General features: G+C 37.9%; 2 protein-coding genes across 3 annotated transcripts; one reads left to right on the top strand and one right to left on the bottom strand.

Annotated features, from left to right (window-relative positions):
- Positions 1–714: 714 nt before the first annotated feature.
- Positions 715–8,836, top strand: LOC146333400 (uncharacterized). Of its 2 annotated transcripts, none has more exons than XM_084722638.1 (6): positions 715–832; positions 4,022–4,061; positions 4,146–4,535; positions 5,527–5,643; positions 7,455–7,545; positions 8,104–8,836. In XM_084722638.1, exons 2-6 carry the CDS (start codon positions 4,022–4,024, stop codon positions 8,492–8,494), a joined length of 1,029 nt encoding a protein of 342 aa, XP_084578764.1. In that variant the 5' UTR covers positions 715–832; the 3' UTR covers positions 8,495–8,836. The 2 variants fall into 2 exon arrangements, with proteins under 2 accessions (XP_084578764.1, XP_084578774.1); XM_084722648.1 differs by having other exon boundaries at positions 721–832; positions 4,152–4,535.
- A 2,568-nt stretch (positions 8,837–11,404) lies between these two features.
- rasl12 (RAS-like, family 12) lies at positions 11,405–20,300 on the bottom strand. Its single transcript, XM_084722660.1, has 5 exons — positions 19,874–20,300; positions 19,302–19,358; positions 17,578–17,651; positions 14,746–14,940; positions 11,405–13,973 (listed from the first exon to the last, which is right to left on the bottom strand). The coding sequence occupies exons 1-5, from the start codon at positions 19,977–19,979 to the stop codon at positions 13,644–13,646; spliced, it is 762 nt and encodes a 253-aa protein (XP_084578786.1). The 5' UTR covers positions 19,980–20,300; the 3' UTR covers positions 11,405–13,643.
- Between the last annotated feature and the right edge of the window lie 1,561 nt (positions 20,301–21,861).

Genomic DNA, 21,861 nt, shown 5'->3' with positions numbered 1-21,861 from the left:
GGACAGAGGTATCCCCGCCCAGTCTGAAGGATTAACTGTCCTGGTTAACAGCTAGACAACTGAAGTGTTGACAGGAAATTACCAGTGTAGACAAAAACACAACGTGTGCATGTATTCCAGTGTTTGTGTGTGCATTTCTGTTACACACCAGCTTTAACTTGTTTATTATAACAGTCACTGGTTCTCATATTTCAAATAATTTGACTGCAAACTTCAGATGAAAACATAAAAATGTCTCTCCTCATCCATTCAGTGACACAGAGGTTATTCACCTCTCCACACCTCTGCTATAAAAATAAAAGCCTGTAACAGCAGATGTCATAGTGCTTTGTGTGTGTGTGTGTGTGTGTGTGTGTGTGTGTGTGTGTGTGTGTGTGTGTGTGTGTGTGTGTGTGTGTGTGTGCAGGCATTTGACCGATGAGTCACAAACTCTCACAAACAGAGAAGACAAGGCTAGTACAAGGCTGTCTAAACAGTAACCAAGCAAAAGGGTCAAAGACCTGAAATTTAACTGTGTGAACTTTGTTTTAAAGGCTCTGCAGTAATAACATGTGTAGATGGTGCAAATATACAATCAACTCACAGAGGACAATGAGACCATTAAAAGCTTTACAGCACTTCATTCAATAAATATGCACATACTGTCATATCCAGTGTACTCTCTGTGCTTACGATGGCAGTTTGTCACATTCAGTGTTGAGAGGAATGAGATGATCTGCAGGCTCCTCCCCATGAACCTTGGAAAGCTTTTTGTTTTTTTTCATCTCTGTGTGTGCTGAACAGTCCGAGCGTCCCTCCTTCTCACCTCAGCCACAGACAGAACATCACAGCAGTGAGTACCTGTGCCAATTAATTCTATATGTACTTCTCATTTCATGGAAGAGCATAAGAAATAAAATTAAAAAAACACACATACACACGAGCACAGAAATATGATGATTCAAATGATGATCTTTGTCGGTAAAATCACTTGTGCTTGTTGATGTGTGTTTTTGTGCTTTTTGTGAATGAAATTCTTGAGGAGAGTAAATTTGTTTCAGTCAAGGTTTGTTAACCTGTTGCTCATTACCTGAGTGAGGTCATTAGCAGACATTCATAATAATAAAAAAAAAAAAAAAATGAGACGGCTTAAAATTTCAAGGCAACTGCACTGCAATAGATTTTTGAGCTTTGAGCCCAAGTCAGACTCTTAAGTTTTGAAATAAACTTTAAAAAGTTTTGCTGACCTGTAATCTTTAGTTGAGATAATTTACTTGACTTGAACTCAAATCAAAATTGGTCACAGTGAGCTGCAGACCTGATTTGTCTTGCCTGGAAAATTAAATAGTACATTGAAAATCTAAAAATTTTAACATTTACTTCCACTTCAACTAATTTATGCAATATTTTTTCAATTACAATAATTTGTGTTTCTAAAATTCTTCTAAAATTCTTGAATAGCTGCTAAAAATGTGAGTTGATCTCAAAACTCTAATTTATTGCAATCCATTGCCTTGAAATTTTGAGTTTTCTCAACTTTTTTGTTTTTTACAGTGTATGTGAAAATTTGGTGATACTTTATAATACATCCAGCAATATTCAGTGTAATTCCTCTCCATTTCCAGTGTAATATTTTGTACTAATTGTGCACCAGTGCACTTCATACTGCTGGATAGCCTATCAGGGAACAAGATGAGACGTTTAGTGGTAAGGATGCAGAGATACAAGATGATTTATTTATCATTTACAACAAGGTTGTATAACAGGATTTCGACATAGTTCCATCTTTGATTAATTGATGGGAATCGACTGTAAACATAAATAAAAATACAGAACAATCTATTTTACAATGAGGAGTTCTGAGGATGAATGAAGCAGTCTGACAGTCTGAGGGAACAGCAGTGGATACTTCTGTATCTCCTGCCTGATGGCAGCACAGTGAACAGGCTGTGGCTGGGTGGGTGTTGTCTTTTAGAGCATAAAAAGTTTTTAAGGGAGTAATGATCTGGGAATTTATGCTGTGGATATTTTAAAGTACCTATTCTGATATCAGTAGACTGAATATAATCTGGCATTCGGCAGGACTGGTTGAGTATCATTGTGGAGTTTACCATGACAATCAGTCCAAACACCACCCACCAGTAAAACATCCTAGCGGTCACCTTAAACATGCAAACTGGTGCTCACGTGTTTACAATGTGAACGTGCAGGCTACAGGACTGCAGCACCAAACAGTCTGGACAAGTGTAGTAGATACATGTGGGCCTGTTACCCCACAGACAGTAATAACAGTGATCCATACCATACAACACTTTATTGCTTATTGTTAGAAATTAAAACTAGGCTACAAAATAAAAAGGCAAATATTTTAACTGCCATTTGCATCATATTTGATACTGAGACCTCTACAACATCAATATGATCAATACCTGAAAAACCTGCCATATCAATCTGAAAAATGAAAAAAAAATCAAACATACATATATATACATGTATGATGCATGTCTATAGGTCCTGTGTGAATGTGTGTGTATTTACGGCCTGTGAAAAATGTAATTTCCCTGAGGGGAATAATGAAGTATGTCTTCTTCTTTTTCTTATTCTTAATATTTCAATATGAATCTTTACTTTAGTGAAACCACCTATAATTACTTAATACACTGCCTGGTCAAAAATAAATTCACCACCATTTAACTAAACACATGCACATGCAGTGATTCATATGTTTCAGCTGGTAACAAGTTATTTAACTCTAACTGATGCAGTGAGTAGCTTCTCATTTCTTTATCAACCATGTTCTTAAGACCCGTATCAAAATTATGCCACAGTGAATGCATGCTCAAATCAAAACTAAAGGATTGATAAATGATATAGTTGTTGTTTTGTTGTTGTTGTTTTTGTTTGTTTGTTATTTTGTTTTTTCAAAAGGTCAGAAAAACACTTTTTTCCTGGCAATTATTTCATGTGTTTCACCTGTTTCCTGATGTGTTTCACGATCACTTAAATCTGTTTTCACATCATTTAACTCAAGACATTCTTGTAAAATACATTTTAACAGATTATGGACTGAGCTCAGATCAGCAGGTGAAACATATCAGTTGAATATCATCTGATAATCAGACTTGGCGAGTAACTGATTAAATGTAATGGGATTACATAATCTGGATACAAAAAAAAAGATTTCAGATAAAAAAAAGATGTAATCAGATTACAATAAAGAAATATATACTGCAATGCACAGTGCACACACAGCTGCCACATCATGGCCTTGTCATGAACATTTCACCATTTTTTGTCTCAATCAATTAATCAGTCAATCAGTTGAGCACAATAAAGAGAAGAACAGCTGGAAAACTAATAAACAACAAACATAAAACACTTAGAGCTGCAACGATTAACCCATTATTAACCACATGATTCTGCATCTAGTTTGATAATCAATCAGACAGTAAACTGAATAACTTTGAGTTGTGGACAAAACAAGACATTTGAGAACGTCATTTTGGACTTTGATCAACATTTTTCACCATTTTCTGACATTTCATGAACAAAGCGACTTATCGATTAATTGAAAAAATAATCTATTGATTAATCGATAATGAAAATAATCTTTAGTTGCAGCCCTAAAAACACTATATTAGGCTGAACAATTTAATCATATTTTATGTTGAGGTAATCCAAAAGTTACATGAAGTAATCAAGTTTCATTACTTTAATATTGTGATACTGACTACATTTTTAAGAAGTAATTAGTAACTGTATCAGAATACATTTTTAAAGTAACCCTCCCTAACCTGCTGATAATAGATAAAGAAAGTCAACGTGTGCAGACAGAAAAGATTACAAATATGTTTTTTCTGAACACAGCTTTCTCTTGTCTGGTACATGTTAAAATAAACTGGGTCTGTTTCAGAGAAAAATCCTATGTTCTGAGCAGCTGATATTGACGTGCTGCCACATGTCACATGTCAGTACAAATGACATTTTAATGAAACATTTAAAATAGATGTGATCTCTAATATGAATGCATCATCCTATACAGATGTTTAATACCTGGATCTTACTGTCGGCCCTCCTGTTAGGTAAGTTATCTCTTCATTCAGACACATGTAGAACCAATTTATGTTTTAGCATCAGTTCATCTAAAGCTGTCATTCTCACGTCAGCTGCAGGGGCGAGGGCCTTCATGATCCACAACACCCACCGCAGCCTGTGTCTGGAGGAGTCAGCAACTACAGCTGAAGTCCTGCTGAACAAGTGCAACCTGGACTCAAAGTCTCAGCAGTGGGTGTGGATGGATCAGGGCATGCTGATGTGCGTTGCATCATCCAGATGTTTGTCGGCCATGCAGAGAGAGCGTCTGCAGACCCAGGCCTGCCAGGGGCCACAGGTGGACCCTGTGGGGTTAATGTGGGACTGTGACAGGGACAAGCTGATCAGCAGGAACACGTCAATGCTGCTGTCGGTAGACGGCGGGCGTGTGGTCCTCACACATGACAGCAAACACTCAAAGTGGAGATCTCTGGACGAGGGGGACATCTGCCAGGACAAACTCAGTAAGTCCCTGAGGGTTATACATATACCTGTCAACAACCCAGCCCCCCCACCCCTTTTGACTTTTTTTGACTTACGACTTTTTGAGACATAATTTTGATTTTATTTTTATGTCATAATTTGGACTTTATCAAATTTCATAATTCTGACTTTTTGACTCATTAACTTTTTAAAAATCTCATAACTACATTTTCATCTCATAATTTTGACTTTTTAAAATTTTATCTAATAATTTCAACTTTTTATTTTTATGTAATAATTTTGACTTTAAATTTTCCTAATTCTGACTTTTTGGCTCATAATTTTTTTATCTCATAATTTCAACTTTATAAAATTTTTTACTCATAATTTCTACTTTTTAAAATATCACAATTATGACTTTTATCTCATAATCATGATTTTTTAACTCAAAATTCATTTACTAGTGGGGAATGTTGCAAATACATTAAACAGGCTTGGCAGAAAGTTAAAAATAGAAGATTAATGGGAAAATATTTAAATAGGAGGTTAAATATGGGAGAATCCCGGAAAAATATGTTGCCAGGTATGATGACAGCAACAGAGGAATTGTTTTGTGTAATATCTGGACAGTTGTTAAAGGTTTCCAGACTGGACTGTGTATTTACATGTTGACAGACAGTGTTGGAGGGAATGATAACTGATTCACTCACTTTTAACTCAGTTTTTGGTCTCTACCTACTCGTTTTTCTGTTGCCTGCTGCTGAGCAGGTCGTTCACAGTGACTTTTTGGAGCTTTTTGCCTGAAAACAGCTGCCTGCTGTGGCAAAAAGGACACCATGAGAGCAGTGAGACTGAACCAACTTGTTTCTAATTCACTTATTTTGACAGAAACTGTTGTATTTACATGCATTTACAAATGAATTGAATTGATTTGGTTGAACAAAGGGATATGAAATCATAACTGAGCATAAGACTGATGATAATAAAAGGTTCAGTGTTTGTGTTTTATGTGTGTGTTTGCTCTTCCTCCAGGATCCAGGAGGGCGTCTAAAGAACCTGACGAGTTTGCACTGGAGAAAACAGATGGGCTGGAGGCCATGACAGAGGAACAGAGAGAGTACCTACGCTGGTTCTATCGCACAGAGGACCGTAAGTGACGCTGCTCCCAAAATGCTTCATCCAAATGTGTCAGAAATCACTCTCATCACTGCAGATTGTTCCAAAATGCTGCAGCTCCTGCAGCATCTCAGCTGGTGGTAATAGAAGAGGCCATCTGACTGATCAGTGGGTCACTGATCACTCAGCGAGTTCAGCCTCAGGATACATTTCTGACCTGTTATCTTCTGTGTGATGCTGAGCACAATGTCACATCCTCTCAAGTCTCTGAAATGGATCCTGTTCTGTGGAAGTACTTTTTTTTTTAAAGGTCTGGAGATTATTGACAATTATTGACAATCAGGTGGATCGTGAAGTCTTCTCTCTTGTGAAGCTGAAAAATACAGTTTGAAAACAAAATCCCACCTTGTCCAACTTGCACAGACAAGGCCTACGCCTATACAGTCTGGATTAAGGTAAACCGAATTGCAAGAGGGAGGATAAGAACTACTCTAGGACTAAAGTGAAGCTTAAATTAATCCTTCAAAGAGGCAGGTTTAACTTCTGCTCAGTACTGTTTTTGAGGGAGCATGGACTACTTGGAATATCCAAATAAGGCGTGGCCAAACAGTTTCCCTCTGAGGGCCAAAACTGAATGTCAATGGTGGGCCACGGGCCAAAACCACACATATAGTGCAATGAAAGGTATTGTTAATGCAAAATGGCACTAAGGTCTCAAGTTCCCAGGTTTCAGTAATTGGCTAACTTCTGGTCCAAAGTGTGACTCTGCCTACCTGATCAGATTATGAAAAGCAATTAATAAATCAGTATCAGGACATATATCTCATGCTTAACTTGATGAGGCCTAACCCGTGTGTTCTTATTTAGGCTTACTTACCTTACTCCAAGACTTTATGGTCTCTACCTAACTAAGCCAAATTGTGTCCATGAAGGCTAAATAACCTAGTTTAACTAGTACAAATCCAGACCAACTCCTGGCTTAATCTAAGCCCTGTCTGTGAAACAAACCACGAGCTTTCTTCACCTCATTGTGGTGTGTCAAGTCACATGGAGTTTTTGTCCATGCCACCATGAGTCAAACTGTGCCAGAAGCGTTTTCTGATATTTTCTTTATATTTCAAAATAGAAAAAACCTAAAGGATGAAGACTAACTGTTTGGATTTGGATGATGAATGTCTGGTTAACCTTCCTACAGTTGCATCCTAGAGGTTTTCTATGGGAACCATCCAGATGAGACAGAACCAAACAGGCCTGCATCACCACCATTTACTTTACACCATAAAGAGTAAAACTCACGTTTTTTATCATCATTTTCATAAACTATATGTAACTGATATGAGTTAGATTGAATACTTAACCAAGTTTGATGAAAATCTGTTTAATTTGCTTGTCAGATTTCTTTACATAAACAGAATTTGTGTGAAGTTACATGAAATGAACCGTGTGCACAGTCACGTGGTCAGCACTCAACCAATCACACGAGCACTGAGCATTTCAATGACTATTTAAAATAAGAGCACTCTGTTCAAGGTACCTTAATCCAAGATCGACAAAGTCTCCAACTGTGTTGATGTCCCTGTTTCTGATCATCTGTGTGTAAGTGTCTCTGTCAGCCACTACGTTCTGTGCAGACTCAGAACAATCAGGTGATGACATGATTCCACAGAGTTCTGGTTTCTATCACAGTACAGTGCAACACATCCTCCAAAAGCCTGATTGCAGGATATTCATGCACATGTCCTAAGTGCCTCCAGTTGTTTTATGTTATTTATTGTAAAGTGCTGTATTCATATGATTATGATGAGCTGTATGTTTACCAGACTGTTGTCTTCTTGGTGTTGCAGCGACCACATGGAAGTTTGTGCTGCTGGGACTAGCCTTCGTCTGCCTTCTTGTTGGCTTCATGCTTTTGGGAATGGGAGCCATGGCCAACAAGTATGAGCTGAAGTTATACAATAATGTTTTCATAATACCGTATTTTTCGGACTATAAGGCGCACTTAAAATCCTTTAATTTTCTCAAAAATCAACAGTGGGCCTTATAATCCGGTACACCTTATGTATTAATTCTGGTTGTGCTTGCTGACCTCAAACCGATTTCATGTGGTACACGGCGCTCAAAAATCTGTCAAAATGTTTTAGTACGACTTTGGTAAGCTACGAAGCCGCACCGCTCGATGGATTGTCAGAGCATTACGGCTACCGTAGTCAGGAGCCTCGCGAAGTAATACGTACTGTGCTTCAACATAATATTACGGTGTGTGTATAAGGACCCCAAAATGGCGCCTGTTCAGAGACATGTTTACGAAGCGGATTTCAAAGTCAAGGCTACCAGTCACGCAGTAGAACATGGGAATAAAGCAGCTGCGAGAGAATTCAACATTAATGAATCAATGGTGCGCCTTATAATCCGATGTGCTTTATAGTCTGAAAAATACGGTAATGTTTTACAGGCTGCTGTGTAACATGATTTCCTGTCTCTTTTTTCATTCAGGAACAGGAAGAAGATTGCAAAGTACAAGGCAGCAGCTGCAGTGGCTCAGAGGGGTGCCGGTGAGGAGCTGCAGGTCATCTCACCACTCAGAGACGACAGCTGGAGCAAACCACCATCACCACAGGGACACAAAACCTCCACGTCCAACGGGGAAGTGAGCGAGCTCAAAGCGGGAGAGATAGTGGTGACATGGAAAGACGGCAACACCTCCTGCCTGTACCCAGATCCTACAGCAGAGGAAAAGAAGCAGGAGGAGAGGCAGGAGGACAAGCAGGAGGACAAGCAGGAGGACAAGCAGGAGGACAAGCTGGAAGAGAAGCAGGAAGAGAAGCAGGAGGAGGTGTCAGCTGCTGAGCTGGAGGCTGATGAGGCAGTGAAGCTAATGGAGTGAAGAGTTCAGATTACAGCTAATCTCAGCCTGTGACACAGTGTTAGCTTGAGTTTTTTTTGAAGACTTGTTAGCAGTTTACAATTTAACTCTTCACCACCCACTGTTCCACACACAGGATGTAACAGCATGTAGAACCTGTAAAAGATGCTGTCTGCCTAAATCCACAGCAGTCTTACAGTTTGACATATTAAAAATCACTGTAAAGGTGTAAAAATCAAAAACAGTGTTAAAACAATGATGTTATAGGGATAAATCATATGTGTGACAGTGCTTTGTGACATGATGAAGGGTAGTTTATTCCTTTAGCTAAAAATAAAATTTGTTTTTAAAGAAATGATAAAAGGTCTTGTCGTACATGATGATATGTATCAGGATATACATGTTATAATTGTTCTAGTTTTCAATGAAATAGTGAGACACTTATGGAAATACTCTTTGCTTTCTATCAGATAAATCAGAAAAATTCAATTTAAAGTAACAGTTCACCCCAAAATCAAAAACCCTTTCCTGCAGTGATGTTTATCCATCTAGATTTTTTGGTGTGAGTTGCAGAGTTTTGGTGATATCTAGCTGTAGAGATGTCTGCCTTCTCTCAAATATAATGGGAATATATGGCATCGGCTTGTGGCGCCCAAAGTACCAAAAAAAACACATTTGAAAAATTCAAAACCAGCATCTCTTTCCATACACATTGTGAGAAGTTTCATGTAGGAACAATTGTCTTTCTAGTTGAAAGAAAGTAAGTAGTGGTATTAGTAGTTTCAGTAGATTAGAAAGTATTTCTGGTAGACTTTATTGCAGAAAGAAAGTAGTTCCTACATGAAACTGCATTTTTTTCGGTGTACACATTTAGTCCCATTACATTGCAGAGAAGGCAGACATGTCTACGGACAATATCTTGTAACTCTGCAAGTCCCACCAAAAACAATCCAATCGATAAACAGCACTACAGGCCAGGGGTCTAATATGTATATTTGATTTTGGGGTGAATTGTCTCTTAAAAGTCTTAAAAGTGTTGCAGAATATCCCAAACACTGTAAGTGGACGGTGACCAGTTTTCAAACAAAACAACTGTATAAAACAAAACATAAAATGTCTCCATACTGCTCGTCTGGTGTAATCCAAGTCTCCTAAAGTCCTGACATGCTGTTTGCACACTGTCACACCACACACACCCAGTTCAGACAGTGTGCATGTGAACGTGACTCCAAGCTGAGGACCTACAGTGAAGATTCAGGCTAAAAACATGGTGGAAATAACATTTTTTGTCGTCAACTTGGCATGTTGGGTCTTTAGGAGACTTGGATTACACCAGATGAGCAGTATGGAGGCATTTTATGTTTTTACTCTGTTTTTTTGTTTCATTTGAAAAGTGGTCACCATTCACTTTCATTGTTTGGGAAATTCTGCAACACTGCTTTCCTACGAAACAGTGTTTTGTGGACTGAAAAACTAAATGTGACCTTCAATCAGCATGAGGGTGAGTAGATAATGACTGAATTTTAATTTTTAGGGGAACTATCCCTTTAAGACTAGAGGCAGGGGCAAACATCAGCCAAGTTCCATCAAAAAACAACCCCACTGACAGCCGTAAAGCTCAACAATTAACACATTGTGCCTTGTACACAAAAATCAATACCACCTCATGGTTGTTTGCCTCCACCAACCAGTAAAACTGTAGTTTACTCTCATGTCTGTCCAGACTCACGTAAAGTCTGAAGTGAAGACTTTGAAGGAATTTAATAAAATGAAAACGAAAATAAAATTCACAGTGTTTTTTGGCAAAATGGATCATTACATTGACATGTGTGATTCCAGGTAGAAACATGCCATCTTCATTTAGAGACAATCACCTCATCATTTTATTCTATTAAATATTTGTATGAAGTTTTGTCAGAATTAGTGCATGAATTCTTGGGTTATGGAAAAAAATGTTTTCAGTGAGGTCATTGTGATCCTGACCTTTCATCACCAAATTCTAATCAGTTTGTGCCAAATTTGAAGAAATTCCCTCAAATATCGTGTTACAGTTTTACAACATACAGTATTTCCAGATACAGTAGTTGACTGGCTCCCTGGACAGCAGATCAGCTGATTTTCTGCCACTTTAAAGACATCAGTATTCTTCAGATGCTTCAGTAGGAGGAGAGAAGATCTTTGATGCATGCTACTCCCTCGAATTGGAACAAGCTTCCAACTTCAAACTGTTCACGCTGCGTCCCTCTGTCTCTCTGATCTCTGTACTCTGTCTTTGTCTTTGTAGTCCTGACGTCATGAATCATAGACAGGGGAGTAACATCACACATTCTTACAGAGTCTCTTTTGAGGGCAGTCATGGTGTTGCACTACATCTTCATAAACAGAGTTTCCAGGTGGTTTTACTGGAGACATCTCCCCACAGTGAAACACCTTAACAAAAACAGCTCAATCTCTTGTTAGTGATCACAGAGAGAGTTGGAAACATTTTCTTAACTTTGCTACCACACAGCTCTTCCCTGTGACTCTCTCTCTCTGCTCACTCACTTTGTTAAATGCAGCTGAATTCTTCATGTAGTTCTTCAGACAACTGAACAAGGCTGAGTGATTTAATACATGTTACATTATGTCCACACATGCTGTACTCAAGTAGAAGTACAGATACTGGTGTAAAAGAAAGGCTCTGTGAAGTAGAAGTACTGATACAACTTCGTTACTCCAGTAAAGGTGAAAAAGTACAAACTCTGAAATGCACTCAAGTACATCTCTGAGGGACATTTCTGCTGACTCCCTCTGTCTGTTTCATCTTCTTACATCTTTTTCATCTGGTAATGTATTTTGTCTTGTTACATCTTTTTTGTTTTGTTATGTCTTTTATGTTTTCATCTTATTTATTTTTCATCTTGTTACATCTTTTATGTTGTTGTTGAGTAAATGTAAAAAGTCCTCTGAAAAATAAATACTCAAGTAAGGTACAGATACCTGAAAAATCTACTTAAGTACAGTAACAAAATACTTGTACTTAGTTACTTCCATCTTCTGAATGTTCTATAGTATAGTCATTAACTACTGTGTTCCTAATCACATCATAATTGTAATCAATTGTATAATCATGACAACAGACAGAAAATCAAAGTAAGTCCATGTTAATGACATCAGCTGTGTGTTTGCATATATCCACATTTAAACTGAGAGGTGACTAAATGTTCTCTTCTTAAAGGGTAACCTTAAACTATATTTCCCTTGTGACTAATGGGGACAACAATTTTTGAAACTGGTGCAGTATTAAGTTGCTGTCGTCATCTTCAAAACAGGCTGCAATGTAATCCTTATTAACAACTGTACACCGTCAAAGTACGTCCACTGAAGTGCTTGTTTTTGCCACTGACAGACTTGTTATATTGTTATTCTGAGTGTCTAACAAGATCATGGAGTGGATCCCTTTTATTAAAGAGTATAATCCTTTCTGTTTTACCACAAACAGACAATTTATCACTATGTTCAAAGTTACCAGACTCCATTTACAAAAACATTTTATCATCATAAGACACATTTCATCACACTTAACAAAATAGAACTCACCAAAACTATCTTGGTTCATCTTTCCACTGCTCCAGCAAACACCAAAATCTGATCTGGTTGAAATAAACTCTTAATTTATCAAGTTTGATATGAAAATATTCTGGCTCTGCACATCGTTTCTCCCTGCTGCTTCTCTCACCATATTTTCTCAGCATGATTTTTGATGCACGTTGCAGAAATCAGACACCAAGTGTTTTACAGCACCTTAATCAGATCCATGAGCTGTGTGTCACAGTCACTGCTGCAGCTCCAACCGTGTTTGTAAGCGGTACAATCAGCAGTCAAACTACAATTACTGACTTCCTGTTGATTTTGGAACTCCAGCATTCACCTGTTCCTGTATCTTTGACTCACATCTCTCCTTCATAACCCAGCTGAGCTGTGGTGTGAGTGTGAAAGCCATCATATACTATGATTCTCATCATTTTCACTGAGTTTTGAAATGGGTGAAGAAATTTAAGTAAACGAATCTTTCATGTTTCTCACAGGCAATGTTGGGAGACTGTCGGAGCTCATCATCATCATCATCATCATCATTACAACATATGAACAACTGTGTGGTTCTTTGATAAAAAGTCAAAGACACAAGACACTTGTGACATAAAAACTGCTAACGGCAGGCAGCAGTTTAAAGGCACAGCTCACCCAAAAATCAAAAAGACATGTTTTTCCCTTGACCCATACTGCTATTTATCCATTTTCTGTGTGAGTTGCGGTGTTTTGGAGATATCAGCCACAGAGATATCCACCTTCTCCCCAGTATAATGGGACTAAACAGAAATTAGCTTGTGGTGCTCAAAGAGCCTAAAATTATTTGTAAAAACTCAGAACCAGTGTCTCTTTCCAAAAATCATGACCCAGTTACTCAAGATAATCCACAGACCTTGTTGTGAACAGTTTGGTGTACTTTCTAGTTTAAAAGAAGAAAGAAGTTCTGGTAGATGCTACTGCATGAAGAAAGTAGTTCCTACGTGAAACTGCTCACACAAAGGTCTGTGCATTTGTAACTAGGTCATGATTTTTTTTTTGAAAGAGTTGCTGGTTTTTAATTTTTCTCTACAGCTGATATCTCCAAAAGTCTCAAAGAAAATCTCAGTGGATAAACAGCATTACAGGCCAGTGGAAAAGCAATTTTGAGGTGAATGATTGAAGATTATGAACACAACTAAGCAACTAAGTGTTTTGAATTTGCAACAATTATGATATGTGCCTCAGACTGGCCTCGATCTTGTTCATGACAACATGGGCCGAGGTTCATGGTGTACTAAAGTATTTAGACCCGTCCATCAAAATGACAGTTTAACAATAAGGTTGAAATCATTCAAACCTGCAGGATGGTTATATTATCCAGGAGAGTCCTGAGCTTCTGTGGTCAGTGACATCGAGGAGATCATTTAAGGAACAAGTTGAAAAGTTAATACAAAAGGGGGGACTGCATTCTCATCAAAGCATTCAGATAAGCATCTGTATGTGTTTAGTTTATTTGTAGCTGTTCATATTTTTGTGTCCACCACCTGTTCTGTTCATTTTAGGGAACTGTCTAAGAAGTCTCTGACAGTATCAGTGGATACCGTGAGGGGGTCACGTGGTGTCAGAAGATCTTGAAGCCTTTAAGTAGGGTGAGTGTGGCGGCCCGCCGTTTGCTCTGAGCCCTGGACGTCTTCACTGTGACCAGCTTGGCAGTGGCAGGGGCCGGCAGCTCCTTGTAGCAGGGTGTGGTGAAGGACGGGACACCGAGCAGCGCTTTGTCCTCGCTAAGGCAGACGGCCGGGACCAGACGGCCACGCTGCCCACCACGTCTCGCCCTCCTCACCGCCTCGTAGAAGACGTGCTGCACAGACAGAAAGTCCAGGCAGGCGGACACCTCGAAGAACAAACAGCCGAAACGAGATGCCAGAGCCTCAGCGTCACACTGACTCACCTGCCTGAGACACACAACAAACAGTTCAATACTTCTGTCTGTACACTCAACATGCTGTGTGATGTGATATTATGTGATGTGGTTACATAGTTACACAGTGGTGGAAACGACTGAAAACTCACATACAAGTAGCGTACCGTTACATTATTAAAATATTACTCAAAAGCAAGTAAAAGTACTGGTGTTAGAAAAATACTTAAAAGAACAAAGTATTCTTCACAAAAACTACTCAGTGTTAGTTACTTCTTAACCATTAATGTTTAATCCGTTATCAATAGCTATCATTTAATCAAAGGGGATGTACATAATGTAATGTAATGTCATGTAATTAGGATACAAAGAAAAAAGTTAAAAAAAAATAGATGTAATCAGATTATAGTTACATTTTGTAAAAATGGGGCTAACTACACAGACCAAATGTTAGCTACACAGACAAACCACTAACTTTATCTACACAGACCAACTGCTAGCATTAGCTACAGAGACCAACTAGCATAATGTTACTTAAATTAACTGGCAAAGTTTTGTCAACATCTTTTCAACCAGATTTTGCTGGGTGGGCTCCTTTTAAGGTCTGAACTCTTCACATTGTTCACTGCCCACCACAAACCACTACAACAAGAGGAGGCATTATTATTTTATTATTTTTATTATTTTAATAAAATAACATTGAACTCAGAGGTTTGCACTGCAGGACTTGTGATCTATACCCTAAACATAACATATACTGACAGACTGGGTGACACACAGACAAACACACACAGAGAGATACCAGCCTGTGTCTGTCCAGGTCCAGCTTGTTCCCCAGCAGGATGATGGGAGTTTGAGGCTTGAAGGTTTTGTTGTGCAGAGCAAGCATCTGCAGGTACAGCTGGCAGCCTTTAAAGCTCTCCATGTTGTCGATGCTGTAGACAACGAGGAAGGCGCTGGCCCACGACAGGTAGCGCTCACTGTTCACTGGACCCTCCTTCACACACACACAAACACACACACACACACACACACACACAAACACACACACACACACACACACACACACACACACACACACACACACACAAACCAATAAAACACACAGCACATGTTCTCATCACCAAATCACTTTACACTGAGGTCACAGTGTTTAAAGATATTTGAACTTGTTATTATGACAGTCATGTCTGGATGATTTGAATGTGTTGACCTCTGTGTGTTGGTTTTGATTGGACAGTTGTTGAGTGTTTCAGAGTCTCGGTGAGGCATTCAGTGTCTGTGGTAAACATTTCCTGTGTTTCACCAGCAGGTGTCAGGACTCACTCAGAAATGAGTCTGAGGTCTGGTTTTTCCTTAACATTTTACTCTACTTTTACTGACTTTAGTGTGATCAAAAATTAGTAAATTTATTTTTCACACAGGCTGTATTATTGCATTTCAATCAATCTGCACCTACAAGTGTACTACAGCACACTGATGACTTGACTGTGACCTGAGTAAAAGACAGTGTTCATTATGAATACAAGCTTTCAGGCTGATCACACTGCACAGTCTGATACCTTTCTTTGTCTTATGTGGTATTAAACTGTATATCTGTGGATAGTCTGATGATGTCACATTGTATTTATTAATTTTTCCTATTTTATATAATAAACAAGATAGTTCATGTGGCAAAATAATCTCTATATCTCTCTACGGTATGATGTTGCCTCTAGGTAACATACCCATTTTGACCCTTTACAGTCACACAACAATCTTCAATTATGGTGCAGTACTTTAAAAAAAAAGAGGCAGGACCCTCAGGAAAGTAATCACATGACTCTCTGGAGATCATGTTGTTTTTTGTTTTTTTTTTTGTTTTTTTGGCCTTCACTTCCCACTAAAATGATCTGAAAATGTTTTATTCTTTCATTTTACAATCTGGGAAAATTGATTCACATTTATAGATGGTTAAAGTGAGATTTTAAATTGTTTAATGTACTTTATTTGATAATTAAATCATGGAAAACAGTTAAAATGTAAATGTGCCTTGAAGTAACACTGTACGATTATGGATTCCCGCCATTACATTTTTGGTATCGTGCATTTATGTTTATATACAGTTCAACCAACATCAGACAGCGTGTAATATGCATTCATGACTATCTTATTTTTTGACAAATGGTTTTAACACACTTCCAGTAAAAACACACCAGGAAACTGAAAACAAGCATTTAAGTGTGACACAAATGAACAGACACAGAAATGTGTTTTGAGGAGAGTAATGAAAGTTTGATTTGATAGATTGTTACCTGAAGGTAACGTCCAGACAAGCAAACTTACGAAAACAGTTAATTTGAATTTTTTTTTCAATGGCATCATTTAACTGAATATTTTCCATTAGTATTGTAATACTTTTTGTTCGGAATTTAAATAATAAGTTGTGTGCTGTTGTCATTAAAGTCTACCTTAAAAAATATATTTTTTGAAAATTTCTTCCAATTATATTTACTTGGTCTATTTTATGACAAAAAACCACCTGGCATCATAATGCGTACCATCCAGTAAGACAATAATCATTAGTTACAGGTCTAAACATGCAGCAGCAGCCCTTCAGCCATCCTCAGTAGCTACAGTATGATCCTGTACCGTCAGAGTTTCACACTCGTGGTGTAGTGACACAGCTCAGTCTGGGTCATGACCTTTGGGTTGTACAGGAAATGAATCCAGTTGACTGTTTTTAATGGACCTCAGTAAAATAACATGAATTTGGTCTGCAGTCCTCCACGGTCTGCTGGCCTGTGGTGACGTCATCCAGATGTTTTAGAGTGACAGGTTAAAGGGATAGTTCAGGTTTGTTTGCTTTTTTCAAGTGTGGTTGTATGAGGTACCCAATGGGAGCTCTGCATTGCATTGTTTCAGATGGGGTTAGCAGAAAAACATTTTTTTTTGCCACATAGATAGAGCCCCAGCCTAAAAAAAACAATTTCTACTGGAGTATATGCTAAATTTAAAATGTTTTCACTTCCTCTACATTTACCTCTTATAACACCACTTCAAAAAAACTGAATTATCCCTTGAACGTCCTCATAAGGACCGGATGAACATGAGTATGAATGGGTAAAAAATGACCATAACAACAGCAACACAAGAATATTCATATCAGAATTATCACTGGTTTAATACTTTGCTTTTACTTTCTTTCTGAGTGTTACATTTATAAAAGATCAGATGGATTTGGCAGTTGTCTCAGTTTTGGACTTGAAACAGATGTGGCCCCAGGGTTTGACTGCTGGGAGGGGTTGGGAGAGCATTACAGTAATAACACAACAGTGTTTTGTTTTTTTAAATTATTTATCTATTTATTTATTTGTAATTATTATTCCGTTTATTTTGGATGATAAAATACATATTTATGAACAGTCTTTAATGTATTCTCCTTCCTCTACATAATGATAATTAGTATTATTATTATGTAGAGATTACTTCTACTACTAGTACTACTACTACTACTACTACTACTAACAGTAATAATAATAATAATAATAATAATAATAATAATAATAATAATAATAATAATAATAATAATCTAATTTATGATCCTTTATGATACCTTCAAGCCTTCCAGTCGACACTGACAGTCAACACATACCTGGTCACAGGTGTCCATCACTCTCACTGTGACTGGCTGCTGGTCCACAATCTCCTCTGATGAAAAGATGTCCTCTACATGGACACAGAAGAGACATTGTCACAAATACAACCCAGTGTTGTCTACAGTGGTGGAAGGAGTGCTCAGATCCCTCACTTAAAGTCCCCCTCCACTCAAACATGTTTGTGCTCATTGTTGCATCACTGTGATGTCACTGACTTCAGCGTGAGACTTCAGACTTCAGAGACTTCAGCAGATTGATGGACATTTAAAGTTTTTTCTCTCATTCATCTGCTCAGCAGGAGGAAAGTCCCTCTCAGTTTTACACCTGCATGTACCTGCAGGTTGTATGACATCACAACTGGTTTTACACCCAACCAGGGTCCAATAAGCAACTTCCACAGGTGTAACATGGAAACCTGAAATGTCCCAGTCATTAACACTGAGAATGCTGAGACTTTACAGTGAAGTAGGAGACATCTTGTGTTCAGCCGTTAAAATTTTGAAATGAAGAGTATTTACAGACACACAGATTCTGGATTTTTTAATGAGGGAGAGGAAGAAATGTCTGTGTATCAATTGTTCAATTATTCAGTTCAGTCTGTTTTCCTGTTTTTGTGTCAAACTGGGTAGTAAAATAAAGACCTAAACCAAAAAACAAGTCAGTGTGCATGCACTGAAAGTGACAGCGGCACACATCTCTTAGAAGCACACAGAGTGAAAAACCAGAATATAATCAGACATTTTGATGATTTCAGGTTTATGACAGATGTTAACCTTTACTGGTGAGTTCACCAGTGTTGACAGACAACCCGTTGCTTGCGTGATAATCATATAAGTATATATAAGTATATATATAAATATCCTGAGGTACAGACTACAGTTGGCCAAGCAGTGTAATAATAATGAACCTCAGCTACAATGTCCAAAAAAGTTACACATCACACTTTTCTGAGAGAGGAGGACAATTTCTCCTTGTTGTGTGTGATGTCTGTTTATAAAATAATGACACTTAGCTTTGTCTGACCTAACTCACAATATTTGTGTATTATATATTAGCTTATTTCTAGAAGAATTCCTTCTTTAAATAATCCCCATATAGACAACTACTACATCATCTCTTCTAGTGTGTATCTTTAACAACATGCTTGATTTTGTCAGTGTAAAGTTAAGCCTGTTGTCCTGAAAACAAAAGCCCACTGCTCTGAAATAACACACTCTGGGTGAGTTCAGTGGCTGCCTGTCTTGCTGTCTGCCAAGCTCCATTAACATTCTTGCTCAATTTAATCGTTATAAACATCTACTCTTTCTACAAGAGTATTACTGATTTATTACAACTCATAAACAGACACTAACTCATTCAGCAAAAATTTGGCAATAATCTGAAGTCTGGTTAATGTGAAACAGACATGCAAAACAGTTGATCCAGTCTGGAATGGACATTTCAAAGGGCGACACCGCGGGTTGACATTCAACTTAAGACATTAATTTATTTATTATTTTAATTATTAATTTATTGTCAGGGATATTAAACCCCATCATGCTGAATACCAGTCACTTGAGGGCTTTCACATCAGGGACCCAGTAAAGTTCCTCAATGCTGTATATTCCTAAAGTACAGTACTGTACAGTACAGTACTAAATGTCAGTTAATATATTCAGTTACTTTCCACCCCTGATTTTCTTCATCTAATTTTTATTAAACTGAAAGTGAGACATCTCACCTAGATGGGGGTCATATTCACTGATGAAGCGCTTTGTGAGGAACTTGACAATCAGCGCTGTAAAACAAAGACACACACACACACACACACACACATATATATATATATAACAGTGTGACTGAGAGAGTATGGTGGAGTCTCGGGGGACCCTCGGGTCAGCGAGGGCCCTGAGAAAACCACCGCTACACAAACAGCATCCTGCAGAGAACACAAATATAGCATCTGGATGGAGTTCACTCAGGGAGTTATGATGCAACTTTCACATTTAATATTAGCTGTGGCAGAAGAAACATTTCTCATATCAGACTCAAAATATTTAACTGAAATTAATCTATTAATCTATCTATCTTAATCTATTAATCTATCATATTATCCATATTATAATCATATTATTAAGAAGTAGCACCAAGAGAAAAAAATATTCTTATGAAACTGTGCTGAAAAAAATGCATATATTAATAAAACAGGATTAAGTTCTGCACTGTATTATAATTTTGCTGGTTTGTGTTAATGCAGTCAGCTGATCACTTTGTAAGAAATTATGACATAAACAGAAGTTTATAAAAGCTCACCTGATTTCCCGGAGCCCATCATACCGAGCAGCACCAGGTTACAGTCGGCTGGACTTCTGTCAGGAGCTGCTGCAGAGTTACACGTCTTCACTTTATTCCCAAACATCAGCGATATGGTTTTATTCCCGCAAAAAAAGTCTATCTATGGTCTCATTCGATAATCCTGAAGTGGATAAAAAGACATTGCTGTACTGGTAGGCTATGAATGAAAAATTGATCTACATGTTTGTTTTTTCATGCAGAAAAATTAGGGAAAATAAAAACTAAGGTTTTGCCTACAGATCCAAGTGGACTGAAAACATTATACTCCAGATCCTGTGCTGTAATCACTGGGCTGTGTGATTCTGCTGCTCCCATGAGAGGAAAAAAAACAGTCTCGTGTGCAACTGATGCACTGACCTCTCCATTTTAGGAAAAAGACTTCAAACAGAGCCTGTAAAACCTGAACTGTGCTGAAACACCAGCTGATTCACTGAGCTGAGACTGAGCTGAGTCTACAAACAGAGCATTCACGTGTCTTATTTCATTTGTCAGGCCTCAGGAGATAAATATACATTATATTCATGATTATTCATACAGGGGCTATCCAAGCTTTTCTGGGGCCCAGGAAAATACCCTTGCAATCCAACTCAAAGGAAATACTTTTCTCATTTCCCATTAACTCTGTGCAGTCCAGGGTTTTTGAAAGTCTGACTCATGGATGTATGGATGTGTGAGGGGGGGCATCTTTGTCTATGATTTCTAAATTAATTTGTGGACATTTATACAAACATGATGGACATCCAATAATAACATCCTCAAAACAGAGTTAGTAACAGAGTTTCCATTAGTTTGCCCACCAGAGAGCACTCAGAAGTTTTATCCCTGTTAGGCATAGCCTGGAGGGGATTATACGATCACTTCTGTGTGTGTGTGATCATCAGTAGACCTGCATCTTGTCCAGGGCTAATTGAGTACGACTGGACTGATCAGCCACTTTTTTTGTGCACATCCATGATTATATGCTGAAAGATCTCTGACATTCACATTTTGGGGAAAAAATTAAAAGCCTTTTTTATGACTTCATGGTTCAAGCGTTCACTTGGACTCAACAATGAACTGATTAAGATTTTGGCGGTCAAAGGTGACTTCACTAGACACATTTTTTGCCGTGAATTCTGACAAAATGATGAGGCGATAACATTTTATATCCAAAAGGTCAAAGGTCAACTTCTCTGTGACATCATAATATTCAGCTCTCTATCAGTCCTCTGTCCTCCTCTGTAAAAATAGTCTCTAAGTGAAGACAGCATGTTTCTACCTGGAAATTATTCACTTGAATCACACATGTATGGTGAGAACATCCATTTTGCCAAAAAAATACACTTAATACCTTTTATTAAAAGTTACAGGTCAATATAGTGGTAAGTTCCATATTAATTTCCTTCAAAGTCTTCACTACATACATTATATGAGTGTGGACAGACAAGGATCTGAACTCTGCTGAGTGACCTCTAGTAGTAACACTAGGAAATGTCCCACTCATATTTTAGTTACTTTATTTTTCATATCTGGCAGCAGCAGCTGTAAACACACCACTGACATATTAAGTTGCTATCGCCAAAATATATGTATATGTACTGTATCTTCTTTCTTTTTTCATCTTTTTATATTTTTGTGTGTTTTATTGTATTTCATGTTTCCTATTTGTTACATTTGCAGCAATGCAACTTTTTAAATCTTGATCCAATATGTAAATCACTTGAAAACAATAATTCAGTAACAATGTTGAAGGCCAAATCATGTTGAAATGGATTCATTTGCATTTTCTCCTCTGTGTGATGATTTTAGGCCCCCTGGTGGCAACAGACAGAGTCATAAGTGGGTGTTTATTTCAGTCACAGCTCAGGTCATGAATTGAATGAATGAATAAAAGCATGAGTGTAGGAAGTATCAGATGATAGCACATTTTAAAAATGAATAAAGAGGAACTTACACACTTAGTGGAA

This window comes from Lutjanus erythropterus, chromosome 1 (assembly GCF_056507025.1).
Source record: "Lutjanus erythropterus isolate fLutEry1 chromosome 1, fLutEry1.hap2, whole genome shotgun sequence".
In the NCBI taxonomy this organism is placed as follows: Eukaryota; Metazoa; Chordata; class Actinopteri; order Lutjaniformes; family Lutjanidae; genus Lutjanus; species Lutjanus erythropterus.
The sequence above is the reverse complement of the archived record's forward strand: the minus strand, read 5'-3'. Positions and strand labels throughout refer to the sequence as shown.

Coding starts and splice junctions, on each gene's coding strand:
- LOC146333400 (XM_084722638.1), top strand. CDS start 4,022: ATGTTTAATACCTGGATCTTACTGTCGGCCCTCCTGTTAG. Junction 4,536..5,526: donor CATCTGCCAGGACAAACTCA/GTAAGTCCCTGA, acceptor CTCTTCCTCCAG/GATCCAGGAGGGCGTCTAAA. Junction 7,546..8,103: donor ATGGGAGCCATGGCCAACAA/GTATGAGCTGAA, acceptor TTTTTCATTCAG/GAACAGGAAGAAGATTGCAA.
- rasl12 (XM_084722660.1), bottom strand. CDS start 19,979: ATGTTTGGGAATAAAGTGAAGACGTGTAACTCTGCAGCAGCTCCTGAC. Junction 17,652..19,301: donor TGAATATGACCCCCATCTAG/GTGAGATGTCTC, acceptor GTGTCCATGTAG/AGGACATCTTTTCATCAGAG. Junction 13,974..14,745: donor ACCTGGACAGACACAGGCTG/GTATCTCTCTGT, acceptor TGTCTCAGGCAG/GTGAGTCAGTGTGACGCTGA.